Below are 19,861 nucleotides of genomic sequence, written 5' to 3' on the forward strand. Positions count from 1 at the left end.
GGGTGCGCACCCTCTGCGTTACCAACACGACGTTATCTACTGCGAATAAGCGCCGGGGACCGTCGTGGATCGATAAATAATTCTCCGAGGGTGGAAAAGCACAAATCGTGGCTGAGAAAAATGACTGAGCATCGATAAAGTCAAATTGTGAGGGGGTAAAAGAATATTTGGAAAATAGCGAGTTAAAACCACTGCAAAGAAAAATATTGAAGCTAATTAATAGACAGCGGATCGATAAAAGAAGACACCTAGAACATTTTTCCTTTCTTTAATGATTTCAAAAAGATGCAAAATCCGCAGCCTACTAATTCAATTAGAATCTGTGCAACTGATCGCAGGATACAGCAACCGAGAGCGAACGGAAATAAGTGGAAGAGAAGCGAACTGATCGTGAGAGACATGAATTGATGACGTGACGACGGGGCTCGTGTCCAATGGTTTATTTTGCAAAATAAATTGACATATACAACGTGGTACCTTAGCAAAAACGAATGTCCGCACGTTCCTTCTAAAAAGAGGTTCGAAGCGCGCGTGCTTCGGGCGTACAAACTGTATCAGCATGATGGACAAAAATGATTTTCGGACAGTGATTGGTTCGGGTGTTTCTTTTTCCTAGGCGTGAGGGATGTCGAACGAAGAGTGGCTGCTGGAACTTATCGTTAGAAACGAGAGAGAAAACGTACATAATATTCGGTGTATGTGTACGTATGCATGTATGTATGTATGTATGTATGTATGTATGTATGTATGGTTGTGCGAGTGTGGTGTGTTCGTGTGCAATCGAAAGCTCAATATCAATATCTCCAAAGCTCGAGTTTAAACTGCTTCCCTCCGTCGTCGTTCGCTTAACAACTACGATTCGAATTTAATTGATCATATGGAACGGTTGTGTGCCGCGACCCCGGTCGGGGGGTCCGCGTCTGCCTTAATCGTTAATTGAGAGTCTTACTTCGACGAGCCTCTACGAGTAATTATCTCTAAAGTGTCCTTTACGAACTCGTGATGCGCGATGCGATAGAATACCAGAGCGTTACGTCAAAGAACAGAGAATGCTTTCCTCTTACAAAGTGTGTAACTCGATCCGCCGTCGATCTCGCGTCGATCCAGGTTGACATCGTCGACGTTCGAATCGCGAGACGAAGGATTGGAGCGACCGGAGATCGACGGTGGGACGATCTAAATGGTCGATCGGGTCGACCGCTACGCGACCAGCTACTTGGTGAGAATTATTCCTAGAGATACGCGAGACATTCAGGTTTTATATAAAATCCTGCCCACAGTTAGACCTCTAATACCATCTATTGACAGCCACACGAGAATCGCTAAAATCTGGAAACTAGACTGACCGGTGTGTTCGGGTTCGGCGTGAAAGCGGGGACGTGTGGTGACCGGTTTCGGGGGAACGCAGATTTAAAAAATCATATAATCGATGGGGACGGGGGATCTAGAGCACGACTAGGTTCTTACTGTGGCTACTTAATCGCTAGCTGCGCTACGGTTCGATCGTCTCGCGTCGACGTCTCGCATCGACGAGAATACTTTCGAGTCTTCCGCGAGCTGGCACGGAATGATTCTTTCGTCGTCGTTTCGGGTCTCGTCGCTCTCGGGAGGACGACGCTCGACGAGCTCTCGAGATTCTCACACGCAAATAGCACCATATCAACAACAAACGTTCGCACTATTCAACGGAAGCCGTATAAAATCTGAAATATTGGTAACGCAGCATCTGCTCGAAACGTACGATATCAATAAAAGTAATTATATCAAGAGTATCATATACTTAGTCGTTCGGCAATTACGTTCGTCGAGCTTTGCTCTCGAGAAACTCTTAAGGAACTATTTTGGCACTAGAATCCACCTCGGTCGCGTTTAAACCTCTTTAAGCCTCTCCGGCCGACTTGCTCGAGTCGCGAGTCTCGCGCTTAACGTGTATGGTCTCTTACGGGTACTGTGTATACCTAGGATCGTTTAATCTGGTTCCGATTAATCTCGAAGTTAAACATTAGATCGACCTGGCTAAAGACTACGGGCTCACCTGCATCCCGCAGCGTTCTCGATCCAGCGTCGATCGAGTGCCTCGATCGATCGATCTTACGTTTCTATCGTTTGTTGTCTTGGACACTTAGTAGCGTTTTAGTATGCTTAAATACCGGCTAGTTTCTTTTATTTTCGTATCCTACGCTCTCGGAGACAATAGAAAATTCTTAGTAAATCTGGTTCGTTTGTAAAACTGCGCTCGTCGATGGGGGGCGACTCCCGTGGAACCGCTTACAAAATTCCCAATGGAACCGCACGCGCGTTCGTCGACACCTGCTCCGTCCACGCTAAAATGTTTACGAGCCCGAAGACTCCTCCCTTAAACTATCGTTTCCGGAAACCACGGAAGGGAAACGCGTTTCCCTTCGAGAATATCCTGTGGGCGCACACGGGACCGGGGAATCGGTGTCTCCTCTTCGATCGTTCGGGTACAAGCTACTTATCTTAGATATCCTGTGTTCGTGTACAAATGGACCATTCCACTTCGATCTTACGGATACAAATCGTGCGGGCCGCTAGCGACCGGGACGGCGTTATTTTTCAGCGATCATTCGCGAAACCTTTGGTACCGGCCTTCGTCCGCCTAACTCATCGGTTCGCCACTCTTTCTCTCCTCTGGTCGCACGCCGCTGGCCGAAATCTTCAAGCCGATTTTCAAGAGGACTTTTCAAAGTATCGGACGAGGCAAATGGTTTTAATTCATTTCAGGAACCGCACAGGAGTTCATTCCTCAACAATGTGTCGGTGAATTCCTTTGATGTTCCCGAATACATTTCATCCGCAGCGAAATTAATCAGAACGTAAGGTTCATAAATCACCGGACACTTAGATTTGGCTCAGATTTGATTTACATGTTCTCCACATTCGAAAAAATTAGTAAGTACCATTTTTATTTCGTAATATAGGTCCTGTAGTGACAAAAATCATCTGCATCCAATTCGTTCGCGGCGAAAATGGCTGAATTTGAAATATGTTGTACCGTTTGGCTCACTGAACAAATGTATGTCAGGCAAAATATCAAAAAATAGAAAAGCCTGAGGTCAGATCAGCTAAGATATCACTTTCGGGTCAATGCGGTTACCATTATAAGGGAATAGTGTTCCTGATTTCTCAACATTTTTCATTTCTTGAGAAATGAGAAATAAGACTATATTTCTCGAGAATTCTCTAGAACTTTCAGTACAATAAAGAAATATTGGAGAACTTATGATTAGACTGCGGATCTTTACGCAAAATACAAACTGTTTACATTGATTGCAAGACACAGGAGCCAAATAAAAATTTCATTCTTCTATTACCCATTTAGTGCAGGGTCCTTTGAATAAGTGTCCGGTGACGGGAATGTAATCGTCTGCAAGGATGCAGAGAAATAAAATTATGGTGGCAACGGAGCCGGTATTGATCGGTCGAGCGAGAGACGGGACAATCAGCGGTAAAAAGATTTGGATCAGCGGCGCGTAATTCCAGGCCGATTCTTTGGCGGCGAAGCGCACAGCTCGACCAGAGTCGATAGGGCTCCGGTGGAAAGGACGGAGGGAAATTATCCTCGGCCGGTTGATTCTTGCCAGGGCTGGCTTCCGGTGGCAGACCGCGGAGCCTCGGAAATTTTCCTGGCGGCTCTCCGGTGTTCCTCTGCATTTCAAACGAGCCCCGGGGGGCTTTTTCTCGCGGAACAGAGAGGCGGCATATGCTCGGTTCCCTTTCTCTCTCTCCCTACAAACAATCGAGGCCCGTTGTAACGTGTTCCGCGCGGTTCCAACGCGGGTCTGTGGTCGTACAGCCGCGGAATCCGCTGCGGCGCCGCACCGCGTCGAGTTCGTTAGCCGGCGATTGTTCTCCGCGGCTCGTACATCCTCGCTTTGGTAAATTCAACGGGCCCTGCCGGATTCGCGCACACGAATGCGGAGAGAGAAGGGAGAGACGGACAGAAAATTAGAGAGAGACGCACTGAGAATTACTGAGAGAGACGGGCATGGAACTGGATAGAGAGAGACTGACGCAGAAATTTAGAGAGAGAAACAGCTTGGAAACTGTTACATTAATTCATCCCACGAATCGAAGCATTTTTTGACATTTTCAGTGTAATGTTAATTGCACTCCACTTAAATCGGATACCATCGTTTCAGCTTGACATTTTGAGTTGTCTATTCTTGGTCTGTCTAGTAGTCAAAGGACGTTGATAGCTGCTTTAATGAGAACCCTCCTATAACAGTTTCAAACAGGCATTTTGGGGACCGCTTCAAGCCCTAACTGAAGGAACAAGATGGAAGGGAGCGAGATGGATAGAGGGAGGAAGGGTCGGAAACGGCAGAGCCAAGGGCTGCGAGACTGCGGAGAATCATTAGGGTATATTGTCAATTCCGAGCGCTTTGAGTGGTCTTCCAGTGCCGTGCCGTGAGCCACGATCTCCCTGGACGCGAGCAATTTGTCCGCGTTGATATCGCGACCGGTGATTTTCTTCCTCGACGATTTTATCGCGACCAAGCTCGCAGAAAGTTGCTGTTTGGCAATATCGGTCGCGGAAACGCGATAGCCGCCCGCCGGAACCGGCCGTTTCCCCTTCGATACCGTCCAACTTGGAATCACCTACCCGATGGAACCACCGTCGCGCCGGCCATACAGAAGACACGACCGTGGCTGTTGTAGTGGCGCGCTGATGGATTATCTACCATGAGTATCTCCTCGGCTGAAACGAGAGGGTCGTCGTCGTCATCATTTTGATTTCGCTCTCCGTGCTCTCCCCGAGCATCGAGGTTTCCCGTAGAAAATCGCCGAGGACCCTGGACCTCGTGTTTCTCCACCGTTCGATGTCCTGCCGTTTTTTTTTTTTGTGTTCACCTGAGACGTATCACGAAGATGATTGATCATCCCCATTAACTCTCCTTCTCCTCGATGGGACTGACTTCGTTCTGCAACAGCTCGAACTTCGGGCTAAGCCCTGGGAGTATGCTCTTGGTGCTGGTCTTGATCTGACTGTAGATGTCCAACGACTTCTTCAGGTCCAGGCTCTCCTCGATCAGCCGGGGAGGAATACTCCCGCTTCGTTTGTGGCTCGGCACGAACGTGCTGCCTTCAGGTTTCTGCTCCTTCGGCCTCTCTTCCTTGTGCTCCGGTGTTAGAGTACCGTTCCCCAGTTTTCGTTGTTGCTCCTGGAAAGTGTCCTCCTGCACGTCGTCCTTCAACAACGCCCCCGTGATCACCGGCTTGCTCTCCAGCTTCCCGAAATCCTTCAGGCCTTTCTGCTCCATGGTCTCCAGCTTGTTCGGCGTCGTACCGTTCACCTGAAGGTTCGGGTTCGAACGCACCGTGTCCGTCGAGACGCTGGCGTCCGTGGAATCCTGCTGGTCCATGGAACCACCGGAACCTTGAGACGCGTCCAGGTTGTTCGTCCGCTTGCCAGGTATCGACGGCTGAAACGGTAGCTTCGTTATCGCGGGACCTAGTTAGATACAGGACTTGTTAGAAATGTTCTGGAGTTCGAGGAATTCTTATGTATTTGATCGGTGGACTGTGGAACTTCACTATTTAGGCTTCAATGGAAGCAATAAAGCTTGAATTATTCGGTTTGCAGAAGATCTCCAGGCGCCATGAGCATACGAAGATCCACAGTCCATTAATCGCGTTGATTAATCACACGCAGGCAGGCTTCGATAGGAGACATCGATCACTTAGTGTGCTAGGTACACTTCTGCAGGGGTGTGGCGAATTTAGAGCCATGGAAGGCGTGGCTAGTTTACAAAGACCAGTCATTGGTTTCCTGAGGGACCTGATTGCCAATCAAATGACAAAAATAAAGGAACCGTGTGAGATAAGCTAGCCTCGATGAGGATGAAGAATGCATTAATTTTGAGCAATTCTGGAGGAACGCTGACAAATTCCTAGAACCCGGAGCATCTTGGGAGTAAGGGGTCGGGTTTACTCACGCTCTCATCGGTGTCCTTCTCCAAGCTGGAGGTTTTCGACACGTTCAACAGCGTCTTCTCGGTGTCCGGCGACTTATCGAATTCCACCCACTTGGAGCCGCCCTCCAGCTTCCGGGACAGCGTATCGGACTCGTAACTACCACCGTACACCGGATAACCCAGATGGCCGGCGTCGTACTCGACTTGATTTCCATAACGATAGCTCGGATTCACGGAGCCCTGGCTAGAGATCGAGAGATCCGACTGGGACAGTCCGGTGTTAGTGCTCCCGAATAGTCTCGTGTTCTCGAAACCTGCACCGTGGAGATAGGGCAGAGGCTAAATTAATTGCTCCATCGGACAACGGAGGGAAGGTCTCGTCCAGAGGTAGAGGGTAGGAGTGAGGCAACAGTGTATGGACATTTTTTGATACCCGGTGATCGATCCTCCGGAATTTCTTCTCGGTGCACCAGAGCCTGCTGGTCGGTGACGTCTGCGGTCACGTCCTCGGTGGAGCCTTTATTGGCCTTGGCGTCGTCGGGCTGATAGCTGGGCTGCACCTCCACCACGAACGAGCACCCGTTATCTTGGTACCTGCGGTTTTTATTATCCTCCATCGTCACCTAAAACATCAAACCGTCCGGTTCGTCAGCTCTTTTTTCTGGCTCCCGTGCTCGCTGCGAAAAACCCGCCGTTTATTACACAGGCTCGCACTAATTTTTTTATAGCATCGTGTAAGCTCTCCTTACACCTACAATCATCATAACTCCTTTGTCATTCCTGATTCCTCGGGGTAAAAAAAAGAATTTATATGTATTCCTACATTTCCGCCCTTTCACAAGGGTTCTCTGGTTGCTCGGAAATTGACTGAGGGCGGGCAAAAAGGAATTTCACATTTGTAAATTCTCCCTACACTAATACGTACCACATAAATCAACTCCCCGTTACAGGGGCGGAAAGGAAGATTCTGTTCTCCGATTGTTCAGAAGATGACTGTGGGCGGACAAGGACAAATTCGGAGAGGCCAACAAAATATTTGTGAGCCGGTCGAACCGGCGCGAGTAATTGCAAAGAAAAATATTGGCTCGAGAAGCTGAGTAAACAGAGATCTCCGAGCTGGATGTTAATCAACAGGGGAATCGACTTCGTGAAGGTATACAGGGTGGAATTTTCGGCGACGTCCATCTCGATCCCGGGACAGAGACGGTTTTACGGGGGAATCGATACAAACACGGGCGCCGTTGATTTATTCGAGGAACACGAGGGGTTGTCAAACATCGGCAGCAGCGGCAGCCGGCCGATAAAAGCGGACGCGCGGAACGCCGAACAATGCGCCGCATCGAAACTAGGAAATTAATTTCCACTCCGTAGATTTCCTGGCCGATGTTTCTAGTTTACCCGTATATAGAGCCACCCACCCACGCCCGAGGGTGTATAAACGCGACCACCCGCGGTAGCTACTCGACTCCGACGGACCACAGAATTAGTTCTCGCTATTGTTCCGGCCCCCGCTTCCCCAGTCCGACTCGTTACTCTCTGTTTCGTCTCGCGCGCACCGTTTCCTCGCGGGCACGTCGGCTTTGAGTTATCGGGACCGTCAGCCCGGCATCCTGCCCGCCTCGATTTCCCGGCAAATCTTCGCCGAGACGTCCGCGTACATTCCCGGATCTCTCCGGGTTTCGGATGCCCGACAGAACTGATTCTGCTTGCCGCAAAACGGCCGGCCATCCGGTTAATTTATCATCGGTTCAACTTCTCGTTCATCCCCGTCCGAATTGCTTCCGATCGGATTTCGAACCAAAACCCTGTGCCAATACCCGACGTTTTATACACCGTTCAATCAAATTGCGATCCTCGGTCTTCGTACTTCCTGCGCATATATTTACACGCCTCGAATGTAAATCGAATGAACGTCTGGGAATGAACTTTTCTCAGCAATGAGTGTCAACGTGACGTGAAAACCTTTCATAAATTTATAAATCTCGTTTTAGAAAATGTTACTAAATATTTAACTAATCCATGACCTATTAACAAGACAGACATCAGCAACGAGTGCTAACGTGACGTGCAAGCCTTTTAAACATAGAGCAATGAATTCAATTTTATACGTCTTGTTTCAGACAAATTTACTGGACATTCAATTAATCCATGACTGTCCAAGAAGGCAGACATCAGCAACGAGTGCTAACGTGACGTGTAAGCCTTTTAAGCGTGGAGCAATGAATTCAATTTTATACGTCTTGATTCAGAAAGTGCTACAAGACAGACATCAGTCTTGTCTACAAGAACGTGCGACAAATTTCGAAGATAAATTGGAAGCAGAGTGTAAAGTTCTCGGTCGAGAAGTCTTTGCATCGGTCCGCGGTAGACGTTGATAAAGTTTTCTAAATAAACGGGAGACCTGTGAGGAAAGTTTCTCGGCGAAATTTGGAGCAATGATCGGGCGTTGGGAAAGTTCCCGTAGGTGCAAAGAGGCGGAAGGAATTGAACGAATGGGACAGTTCCGACCTCCGGCTGGCTAGGACAAAGAAATGGTAAAAGGGAGTCGAAGTGCTTCCTATTTCTGGATTCCACGAGGAAACTGTATCCCCGAGGCGTCGTAGAAGCTCGCCGCGAGTCTCGCAGTTTTTCACGGGGCCGTCGCAAAGTGCCGACTCGGTTCGAGAATCGAGATTCCTCGCTCGATCCTCCTATACGTCGAACGACGAATCGCCCACACGAGACGTTTCTTGGGTCTCTGTAACGGAGCGCACACGCGGGAACGAGTCCTAACTGTGTCGAGACAAAGAAACGGGGCCAAAGTGCGCGCAGGTCGTTCTAAAAGTAGAAAGAACAGTTCATCAGTAAATAGTTCTTCTCTCAAACTGTATTAATATTTAAGGAAGTTCGTTTAATTTGTGCCCATAATTATGAAAGTGGTCTGACTCATATACATGACTACATCTCTTAGTTTCGAGATATTTAAAGGAAAAGGATATTAACACTAAATGAATTCCTGTGTAACAGTTCAATTCTGACAGTATCGTAAAAATTACATTGAATTCATTTAGTTTAAAATATTGTGATGTGAAATAACTGATAAACACATTTTTTAAGATTATAACTTGAACCACTTTCGAAATGATGGGCACATATTATCATGTTCTTCAATCATGCAAATTGGAGCCGGAGAACATGCAAGAGAAATATATGGTACCCGAAGACGGTTACGGCGAATCGAGTGTCTGATCATGGTCGGCCGTATCTACTTGCCTTGCGGAGCGATTGCGAGATGGAGAAGGGTGTTTCGTGCCCCGTGAAAGGAAAATGGGGCAAGGGTGGCGTTCGTTCCGGTTCGGGAGCCTCGTTGGAAATCTCAGGTGGGAGGAGGAGCATCCGGGACCATTTTCGGGAAGGCAACTTGCCGGAAACAGCCGTAATTCAGGGCCTCGAGCTCTCGCTAACTCTGGCGCAACTCGCGTTTCACCGGTGACCTCCCGACCCGATGGAACTGCAGCAGGCCAACCCAGCTTTCCACCCGGCGATTATTAAAAATTATACCGTGCCGTGTTTCGGGCAATTGCGCCGAGCCTGACGTTTGCTCGAAACGTTGCCCTGTTCCCGCTCTGCTCCGCTCGGCTCTGCTCGGCTCGGCCGCCGAATTGAAATGCAAATTGCGCTCCCGCGGAACCCCCGGGCACCATGCGAATTAGAGTAGCGAACGTAGGCGTATGGCCGGCCACGATGCGACGCCACACGTATAAATATGTCTGCCTATCGGGATCACAGGGGATAGGAGAGAGCAACGCTTCGCCGAGGATTTAATCTTCCACGTGATCAATTAATCGATGCACAAGAATGATGATCACGCGTTACTGATCCCGGATGCTCTACTAAACGGATGACGCGCGCGCGGTCCGTACCCCTTTCCACACGCTATTTATACACCCCGATAGCTAATAACCTGCCGTAACCCGAATTTTTTATAACTTTATCAGATCGATGGTACAGATCCAACCTCGGCCAACGAACGCAGTTCCACAGCCCCAGTATTTTAATCGGCCTTTTAGCTTCTCAAGGAGCTGATGCAAGTTCTCTGTTGATTCGTGGGGGTCTAACGAAGGGCTACAGGGTCACAGAAAAATTTATTACAGGAAGAATGAAGTCTGTGCGAAGAGCCAAATGGTCCGAGAAAAATTTGTGGAGTGAGACTCGACGGTGTCTACACATCGCACCGCACCGAAGCAGTTTCGGAAACCGTTCTACCGATCCTGAAGAGGTCGTAGATAACAGCTGGCCGTAACCCGGGGGACTCATTCGCGACGAATCGAGGAAGCAAACTGTTCCTCGCTGGAAATTTCGCGGGATCGAGAGACCCGGATGGCCTGGCGTAAATTTCGAAGAAGAGAAAGGACGGATGATTGCGAGGAGTTCTACGCGATTCCTTTTTACGATCGCTCGGCGAGCAACGGGCTCCGGCCGCGTTATTATATCCGAGGGCGAGAGGGAGACACTCGAGCCGTGAGGGTTAATTTCTTCGTTAGGTTTGCTCCGGCGGAGAAACAAGTGGACCGATAGGAGCAAACACCCCCTGGCATCGAGAGGCCTTCGCCGCGGAGCACACTTCATTCGAAAGAAGCACTCGTGGCCGCGATAGAGCGAGTGTTTCTCGAATTCTGAGGGTATTCCACGCGACCGAGGGTGAACAACGCGACTTGGCTCCCGGCCAGATATTACGTCGAAGCATCCCGAGCATACACCCTGTCTCGGCTTCCTATCCGGGTCCTTGTCCTTCTCCATCTAGCCAACGTGTCGCGCGGTTTTTGCATTCCGCGACGAACCAGGCCGCGACACCTCGCCCCCCGAGCTCAGGTGTTTGCGAGATCCTTTGCCAAACTTCGAACAAAGAGCCATCAGTCTTCTTTGTGGCTGATCTTCCGCCGGCGGAATTTTCCGACAGCTTTCCGCTCGTGGAAATTCTCTTCCTTTTCACTCTTCGTGAACAATCTGCACTGTTGAGACACTCCTAACAAGATATTAACCCCCTGCCGTGTTTCAGCGAGACAGACTCGCGAAGAAGATTTTAACAAAGTCTAGCTACTTTTTAGATGAAATAAAATTTGATTCGCTTGTAATCAATATTTAAGCATTAAAATATACACAGCCCTACAAAAAGTATAAATTTTCTTTTCTCTTCTGCGACGTTTTTGGGGACAGAGACATTTTAATCACTGTAACTGCGAAGAAAATGGTACGGCAAGGGGTTAAACGTGCCCAACGCTTGCCAGACATACTTAAGACAAGCCTCGGATTTTTTTGAAAGTACAGTCAAACCTGTTTTTGTGCGGTCATTTTTTTGCGATTTGTATTGTGCCATTTTTGTGGTCATGTTGTGAAAATTATTTGTTATAGCTATTTATGAAGTTTGTGAATATTTCTACCGCACAAAAACAGGTTTGACTGTACTCCAAATATTTTCCTCGCAGATTTCGGATCAACATATCCACTTTAAGCTCAACTCCGAACTCCAGCCCCTCCGAAAAAAATTCAGATTTTTAGCCCCGCAAGTTTTTCAACGACACCTCGCCCCATATCGCTTCGTATGACCAGCGAGAGGACTCGTATACCAGCGAGTTTCCTCGGTTTATCCGTCGATTAACGGACTCGCTGCTCGTTGGGCGGTCTTACCGCGGATTTAGGGACTCTGGATCCTTCGGTTACGATCCCCGAACCCTCCTTACTGTATCCCGCTGCGGGATTTGCGGCACGTTAGCTACAGCCACCGTGGGAGACACGAAAACCGGAAGAATTCTTGAGATATTGCGGGGATCGTATCTCGACGGAACTTTCACCTGTATTAATTGGAATAGTTACGCCGGCCGTTTCGATGTAATTTTACGAGAGGGAGGGAGAGAGGGAGAGTAAGCCGATGGATTTCGAGAATCCCGGCAAGATGAGTTTCCGCGGATAAGCCTCGGCTGGTAAGTAGGACGATAGGCGGAGGCGAAATTGCCTGGTAACCTTCGACCTTACAGGGCTGTACAGTCCCGATAATTGCGAGCCTGTTATCCCTGTCAAAGGGGAACCACTGGCCGACCCAGCTGCGCGAACCTCCTGCATCGTGGATCGATTTCACGGTGTCCTGTGCATTCTAGTCTCGCTCGAAACTTCCAACTTTTTCCCGTTGTCCGATTTTCCTTGCATCGTCCAGCATAATGGCATCTTTTCATGTTAATTATATGGAGAATCCATGCGAGTCGAATATGAGTGCGGATCTTTATGCAAAATAAAAATGTCCTGCATTGATTGTGACGGGCTAGTAATATTGTATAAAGTGTTACATCAATTACATATCCATGAAAAAAATTTTATAGAAAAAAAATTAAACCAACTTCGAAAAATCGCACTAATAGTATGAAATAATTTCCATTTAATTTATGTGAATACGCACGAACTTAAATGCAATACAATCTTTTCGGAGGCGGCACAAAATTGAAAATTTTCGACGCTGGAAATTACGAAAATCCATAAATTCTTCTACATGCTTTCACATAATTAATGTATCTTCTCTTCCCACCTACTGATTTCCAAGTTCACCATATTCCAATGAAATCATAATCAGCAACATCTGTCATTTGGAAGATTTTCAATTTCGCGCCGCCTCCGAAAAGATTGCATTGTATTTAAGTTCGTGTGCACATTCACATAAATTAAATGGAAATTATTTCATACCTTTTAGTGAATTTTTTTAGTGCATTTTTTCGAAGTCGGTTTAATTTTTTTTAATAGAATTTTTTTATTTCACACTTTTTAGTGGAACGATCAGAACCCCGGTGACATACTTTACAAGATGCAAAAGGTTTCGTTCCGATGGGTCCATCCAATCGGATAGAAAAAGGCACAGACAGATCGAATTGAGTAACTCCTCCTTTTTCGAAGTCGGTTAAAAATGAAAAAAAAATGATATACAATGGAATTATTCAAAGACTGCAAAGGGTTAATTCGTCACATGTTACACGAGAACATCGTGGAGCGTCTTCGTGGTCGGAAAACTCGCAGGGAAAGAAGAGGAGGGTGTGAAAGAGCTCTTGAACGCAACGAGCGTTCTCTCGTCAAGGTAAGAGTGTCACGGGTCGTGTGCGTGCCGATCCAGCTAATTGGCCATAGCCGGGAATCCGTTCCGTTTTCTCGGCGCCGATTCGTCGAATCGACGACCTTTCGCTCACCTGTTGCGCCCTTATTGTGCCCCGCGTGCCGATTATACCGTCGCCCCTCGTCGCGGCTTGGGCGCCGGGAACCGAGGCTTTTGTTCGGCGGGCGCCCTGTCCGCGGCTAATCGAGAATGAATTCTAGAACACCAGCCTGCGAAAGGGCCGATCGATGTTTGTTAAATTCCGCTCGGGGTTCAGGCCCTCGGCCGTTTCGTTTCCGACGACAATTAACTCGCCGTGGAAGTTTCTCGGCGCGCGCCTCAAACGGAAACGTCACCGTTGTCCGAGCGATCGATTCTCCGAGAGGCCAAACCCCGTCGCGTCGTCCCAACAGCTTCTCCTTCGAACTTGTCCAGCATCCCGACGCCCCCTTTTTCTCTCTCAAGCCGAACCTAATTAACAGCCCTTTTAGCCGCGCGCAGCCCCACCTCTCTCCCTCGACTACCGAGCGAAACTTTGTCTTTCGAGCGGCCTAACCGACGTTTCAGTTATTACTCGGATCACGAAATGCACCCCGTCCATCTCGCCCGCTTCCCTATCTCGCGGATCGCTAATGAACCGGGCTTCCAATTATCGGCGAATTCCATTTAATTGGATCCGCGGCGGAAGTCCCTTTGTCCGGCAACAAAATCGGCCACCCGGCCGCCGCCCACCCGAGTGCATCGCCCTCGAAATAGTTCACGCCTGGACCCCGGAAAAATCTTTACACTTCGGGACAGAAATTTAAGACGAGGACCGACACGGAACCGTTTCTGATATCACGCCGGTCGCTGCTGTTCTTCCTCCAACAGCCAATCGAATCTATCGTGAAAACGTTCTTCCGTAATCGTGGATATTCGAAGACGAAGGGTGGAAGGAAATTCGAAGTATCGGAAAACGTGTATTTGCGGAAGGGTTAACGGTTAGGTCCTACGAGCCCTTCGCAGACAATCATCCTCGCCTCAAAGCCAAGAGTCATTTTCCAGCGGCAAAGAGGCCGACTATTACCCCGACGAACCCCTACAGCGCATACTCACCGTTCTCTCCTCCGTCTCCACGATGAGATGGTTGTCCTTGAGGGTGAGGGTGATGATGTTCCCGTTAGCATTTTTATTCGGGTGATTCGCTGGCGGAGTGTACTCGACCGGGGCGGCGTTCGCCACGTTCACCTCCTCCATCACTTCGGTCTCGCAGATGTACCTGGGACCGTCGAGCCCGTTCACCAGCTGAAATTAAACGAAGCAGCCAGTCAGTATCCGCCCTACCATTATGTTTCGCGAAATTATCCTGGAAATCGACCTCGAAGATTTCTTCAGCTTCCAACTGGAGAAACTACCCCTAACTCTGCGGACGAGAATTATTTTCACCGTACCTGATCCAATATATCTATCTTCCATGTGACACAAAATTATACAGGGTGTCTCAGCTGAAGGAGGCCACCTAAATATCTCCTTTATCTTTAATGGCGCAAAAAAATATTTATGGCATAATTTCACTAGTATCGAAGGAGGAATATCATAGAAGAACAATTTTTATTTGTCCGGTTATTTCTTCATAGCTTTTTCAAGGTCCTCGTTATTTTTTTATCGGGAAAACTTTTTTTTATTCCATCTTATTAATGACTCAAGCATATTCAAATGTATTCTTTCAGCCGCTATAAGATGGAATAAAAAAATAAGTTTTCCCGATAAAAAAATAGCGATGACCTTGGAAAAATAAACGGACAAAAAAAATTGTTCTTCTATGATATTCCTCCTTCGATACCATTTAAATTATGCCATAAATACCTTCTGTAAATTTGTTTTATGTTTTCTGAGAGTAAGACTTTATTGTAAAATATTCGCAGTCCCAGAAAGTTTGTATTTCATTAATCCTAGGGATGTTGAATTAATCTGATAAGAGGTAACGATCATTTCCGGCTCTTCCGAAATATCGTAGATTTCGTGCAAGTTTGAAGAGCACTTTACGAGGGTGTGCTTCACGATTACAGGAAAGATCTGCGAGAAGGTCGGCGCCCGGGCGCTGTCTTTGCGATAGTTGTTTCGCGGGGACGTTGAACCCGGGCGAACTTCAATTCCCTTTAGTTCTTTGGGAACTTTTGCCTCGTTACGGGTACCGGGTGAAACTGGGTCAACGGGTACGTGGTATCCCATCGGCTGCGGATATCCCAGGAAGCGTTTGTGCCCGCGGTAGATGGATCCGCGTTGTCCCTGGCTCCCGCAGGAGGCGGCGAATAACGGAAGAGCAGGGTTATCTGTCAAGGAAATTGACAGCGAGACGGAAACTAGCGCGGGCCAAAGTTCCTTTCCTCCGGGCAAACTCGGTGAAACAGAAATTCATCATTCCGTAGTTTTGCGCGGTTGCTGTTCAACCCTGCACCCGCGATCCTCTAGGTGTGTTTTCTCCGAAGACTGCAGCCAAAGCTGCGTCCACACCGAAGCGACAACCAGCAACATCGATGTTGCATGAATCTTGAAACGAATAAAAGAAGAAGGCTACAAGTGGCAAGAAAAAGAGATTAGAGTAGACTCGTTTTTCTCGATAATGCAAAGATAAAATGCCAGATAAAAGATCGATCTAGGCCACAGTCGCCCTCAAAAGTCCTACTTTTAGGCTTACGGGGTGTAATTTGCATTACCCGGCAGCGTAATTTGCATTATTCTCACTGCGACAGCTGCATGTTGCCGAAAAATGCAAATTACGCCTCGTAAAAATAGAACTTTGAGGGAGACGGCGGTCTAGATTGATCTTTTATCTAACGCTTCTGACTACTGGAAACCCCCATCTTTGCATTATCGAGAAATGAGAAGGCGCATCTCACACCCGTGCAATCCTGGAAGAACGAGTCTACCCCCTTAAAGCAAAAATTGCAAGACTTCGGCTCGCTTGTTGAACTGTGCAGACGCACGACGGGATGTTCGGTGGAACAAGGTGGATTCTCATTTTTTTTTCGCGGTACTCGGTGACGCCTCGTTCGACAAACGACGCCGGATAATGGGCGGCGGGTGACGCGGCGGGTACGACGCCCGATAAGCAGCAGATAGCCGACGAAGAATGTAATATCAGAAGACACGCAAGACGACTTGGTCGCGCGCGCGAAACCGTCGCCTCGCCTCGCGGAACGGGTCGATCGCTTTATCGAAGCTAACGAGGAGTGCTTATCGCGTCTAATCTCTCCGGATAGACATCGCCTACTATTACTCGCGTCTCGAGAGCCGTTTCTTCGCCGACAGGTTTTACCCGGCTAATGGCTGTCGCGCGGATTCGAGACGGAAACTTTCAATCCGAGGCGGCAATCATTTGCGATCCCTTCAAACGAACGAATCCCGCTTTTCTCGGAGACTTCTTTCTCTGTTCGATCTTTATACAGGACGCGAGCCGCGCGGTACTCGAAAGTTCCGAGAAGTATTTACCGGGTGGTCTATGTAAATGGCAAGCCTGAAACACGCTCGGAATTTACGGGCACGCGGAAAAAACGTTTTACTGCGGTATAAACTGTTTTCCGTGCAACCGTAAACGTCGGGGATATTTACGCGGTCCCGTTTATGGGTCCAACTTGTACGCCCGACGTGGAGGATCGTGCATTTCGGATGGATTCTGTTCTACTCGAGCGGCCAATAAACTTCGGCTATTCCTTGGCAGCGCGGTTTTCTTGTCGTTCTTTAATATTTGTCCGCGGCGGCGTGGCGCCGACGTACGGTCTTCTCTTAAAGGGTGCGTGCAACCTAAAGGGTCCTCATTCAATATTTACTTCAGACTTCTTCTTCAACTTTCTGTAGAAATTTCCAAGTACACTACTTTAATAGCTCCACACGCTGCAACGATGCACAGACTGGAATTAGAACGCCGACGTTTTCTAGCAGCTGCAACTTTCTGGAAAGTCCTCCACCATAGCGCGCCGCAATGGCTCTGTACACGTCGCAACGATACCGAGACTCGAATTAAAACGCTGACGCTCTAAAATACAACAGCCTCTGACTGAAAAAGTGCTCCTCTACTATAGCACTCTTACGGGGCCCCTAAATTATCAATAATATTGTCAATACGCCTATCAATAATACTGACGAAGCGCATTCAAAGGGCATATTGACCGTTTAGCAGGGGTTCAAACGCATTGTCAATTTATTGAAGCATAGTGATAGAAATTTTGATTCAAGCGCATTGACGGGAGCCAATTTGATGCGCGCATTGACGTTTACGAGGTTTAGTTGTCAATATTTCGCCAGTCTCGTACAGGCAAATTGGCTGGCGCACCGAGTGAAGACGATTCCGACGCGGAACGAGAGTTTACTATGTTGCTTATTACTGTACCGTGATTGCCCAGAACTGTGGAAAGTGAAATCAAAAGATTACTTCAACCAAAACAAGAAACACATCTCTCAGCAAAAAATAGTTGACGCGTTGATTCAGTTCAAATCGGATTTCGCCGTTGAAAAATTCAAGAAGAAAATAAAACCTAATTTCCAAAATAAACAAAATAGAGTACACAACCGTTTTTCAAAACAACAGTGCGTAGTCGCCGTATTGATAGCTAGATTGACGAGATTATTGAAGAGTATTGACGTACATTTTGATAATATTATTGATCGTCTAGGGGCCCCTTAATAGCTGTACTCGTTGCGACGATACCGAGCCTCGAATTAAAACGCTTACGTTTTCGAACACAACAGCCTTCAGCTCTTCTACGTAATTCGAACTTTCAACCCCTCGGTGCTAGACCCCGTGACCCACTGTCCCGTTCATCAGGAGCAATCTCGAGCGTTCAAAGATAGAATCGCACGACCCAGAAATCGTTCCCTAGGAAATCTCGGCGATCAACGTTTAAGAAAGATTCCACGTACCACAGGTGTTTCCACTCGTGAGCGAATTTCTCGCGGTGGCAACCCGCGAACCCCGTAGCAGCCGCCCGGGAGGCTTCTTAGGGGTGTGCGACCTGGTTCTCTGCACCCTCTCGATCGAGAGAGGCTGATTGGTCGGTCGTCTCAGCGATCCGTGAGGGGTTGAGAGCGGGGGTCACGTTCTCGAGCGTTCGTTAAAGGGGCGACATCGAGAGGGAAATAATTTCCGGGCTCTCGGTCCGCTCTTAACGACTCCTTTATTCCAATTACGACGCCGGCGGACGCCAAGACCGGTGGAAACCGAGGCGACGCCCGGAATTCACAATTTTTGGCAACCGCCGGCCGGAATTGCCCCGTAACTAACGTCCATTCCGATACAGCTTCCTTCCCCCCGCACCTGGAACCCTTATCTCGTACCTTTATCGGCGTTTCCGGGAGTTTCCACGCGAAACGATACCGAGGACGCGCTTCCGCGCTGCCTTCGATCGGAGAAGTGGCCGACTTTCGAGACGACGATTTCGAATGCAGCTGAATGAAAATGGGGAAATTAAGTGCTCGAAATCATGCTTATCTCTTCGCCGAATAAAGCGAGACTAACGCGAAGCGTTAGCTAGGACTGCAATCTTCCGCTTTCAGGGTATTCCGACGAGTACGTTCGCAGAATTGAAGACAATTGCAGTACTGAACTTTCTTGAACACTTGTCCTGTCTATTTCGTTCGTACAAACGATCTCAGAGTTGTTAATAAATATGACCAGGTTCCTTGAAGATTGCACCTGGCACTGTAAATTAGTTCACCTCCGACATTTTATGACAATCAAAGTGGCAGGCGACGCGTTAAAATTAGATCAGGCACCGAAGACAGAGGAGAACGATGGAGAGACATTGTGAAAATATTCTGAGAGACGGTCCCGGAAAAATTGCGAGGCGCGAATCGTAGAACGTTAACTCTTGCTCACTTGCATACGAAACGAGTGAAGATAACCGCGAACGAATAGAAATGAAAATAATCTCTCCGGGGCTCTGTAGGATAGTGTAATAAACCGGCGGACGACGCTCGGCAGCAACGATTTCGAGGCAAGAGGTTCTTTCATTTAAATAATTGCTGGTTCGTCGAATAGAAGCGGGGGTTTCGAGCGTCCCCGAACGAGGTCAGAGGGTTCGGCTGTAACACGCTGTCTGGAGAGAGGTTCGGGGACAACCTGACTCCAGCTAGCTCGGAGGGATATCTCCTCGCCGATTTCTCGGGCGCTAACGTGATAACGCGCTCGCTAAATTATCCGAGTATTTACTTTAGTGCCCTCCCGCGCGCTGGCTAAGCGTCTCCTGGATCGCGGCAGAGATTCGATTACGATCCCGGGGATCGAGACGCCATCTCTCTCTCCATCTCGCGATGGCACCGAGAACGGAGGGGATCGCCCCCTCATTACGAGCGATCGCTACCACCCTAATTGGCCCGCATCTGTCGGGGCCAGGCACGCAGTCAGCGGTGCGCAAGAAAGTTAGCGCCCAAGATCTACCGGGGCAATCACGACCGAAACTGCCTCTCGGCAAGAAAGTAGCCGGCTAACCGACAATTTACCAGAAATCTCCGTACCGAATTTTATCGACAGCAGGATCGGAGATCGAAAGCCGTACAGAGAGCTCTGCCACCCTAACCGCGCCGGCGAACGGCTCATGCTGGTTCGAGGAACCCGTACTTTCGGCTATACGCTTCGCGCCACGGCACGTACCATCTTAATTGTTACCCCCTCCCTCTCTCGCGCAGCCAGGATTAATGCGATTAAATCTGATTACACGTTTCGTTGGGATAGGCTGAACGAGCACCGACAACCTTCGTTTCCGTTTAGGCGAACTGTCCATTCTTAAGACCCCAAGTTCGTTCCTCCAGATTTACCGGGGGTGAACGTTCGATA

The 19,861-nt window shown here is 48.4% G+C and overlaps 1 protein-coding gene across 1 annotated transcript in view; it reads right to left on the reverse strand.

Annotated features, from left to right (window-relative positions):
• Positions 1-425: 425 nt before the first annotated feature.
• The window catches only part of LOC143211274 (uncharacterized), a 62,296-nt gene continuing 42,860 nt past the window's right edge, over positions 426-19,861 (reverse strand). Inside the window, exons 3-6 of the mRNA XM_076428785.1 lie at positions 14,146-14,334; positions 6,373-6,562; positions 5,961-6,253; positions 426-5,447 (exon numbers count right to left, since the gene is read on the reverse strand). Coding sequence (XP_076284900.1) covers positions 4,911-5,447; positions 5,961-6,253; positions 6,373-6,562; positions 14,146-14,334 — 1,209 coding nt within the window. The 3' untranslated portion in view covers positions 426-4,910. The remainder of the gene's footprint in view (positions 5,448-5,960; positions 6,254-6,372; positions 6,563-14,145; positions 14,335-19,861) is intronic.

The sequence above is a fragment of the Lasioglossum baleicum genome, chromosome 8 (assembly GCF_051020765.1).
Source record: "Lasioglossum baleicum chromosome 8, iyLasBale1, whole genome shotgun sequence".
NCBI lineage: Eukaryota > Metazoa > Arthropoda > Insecta > Hymenoptera > Halictidae > Lasioglossum > Lasioglossum baleicum.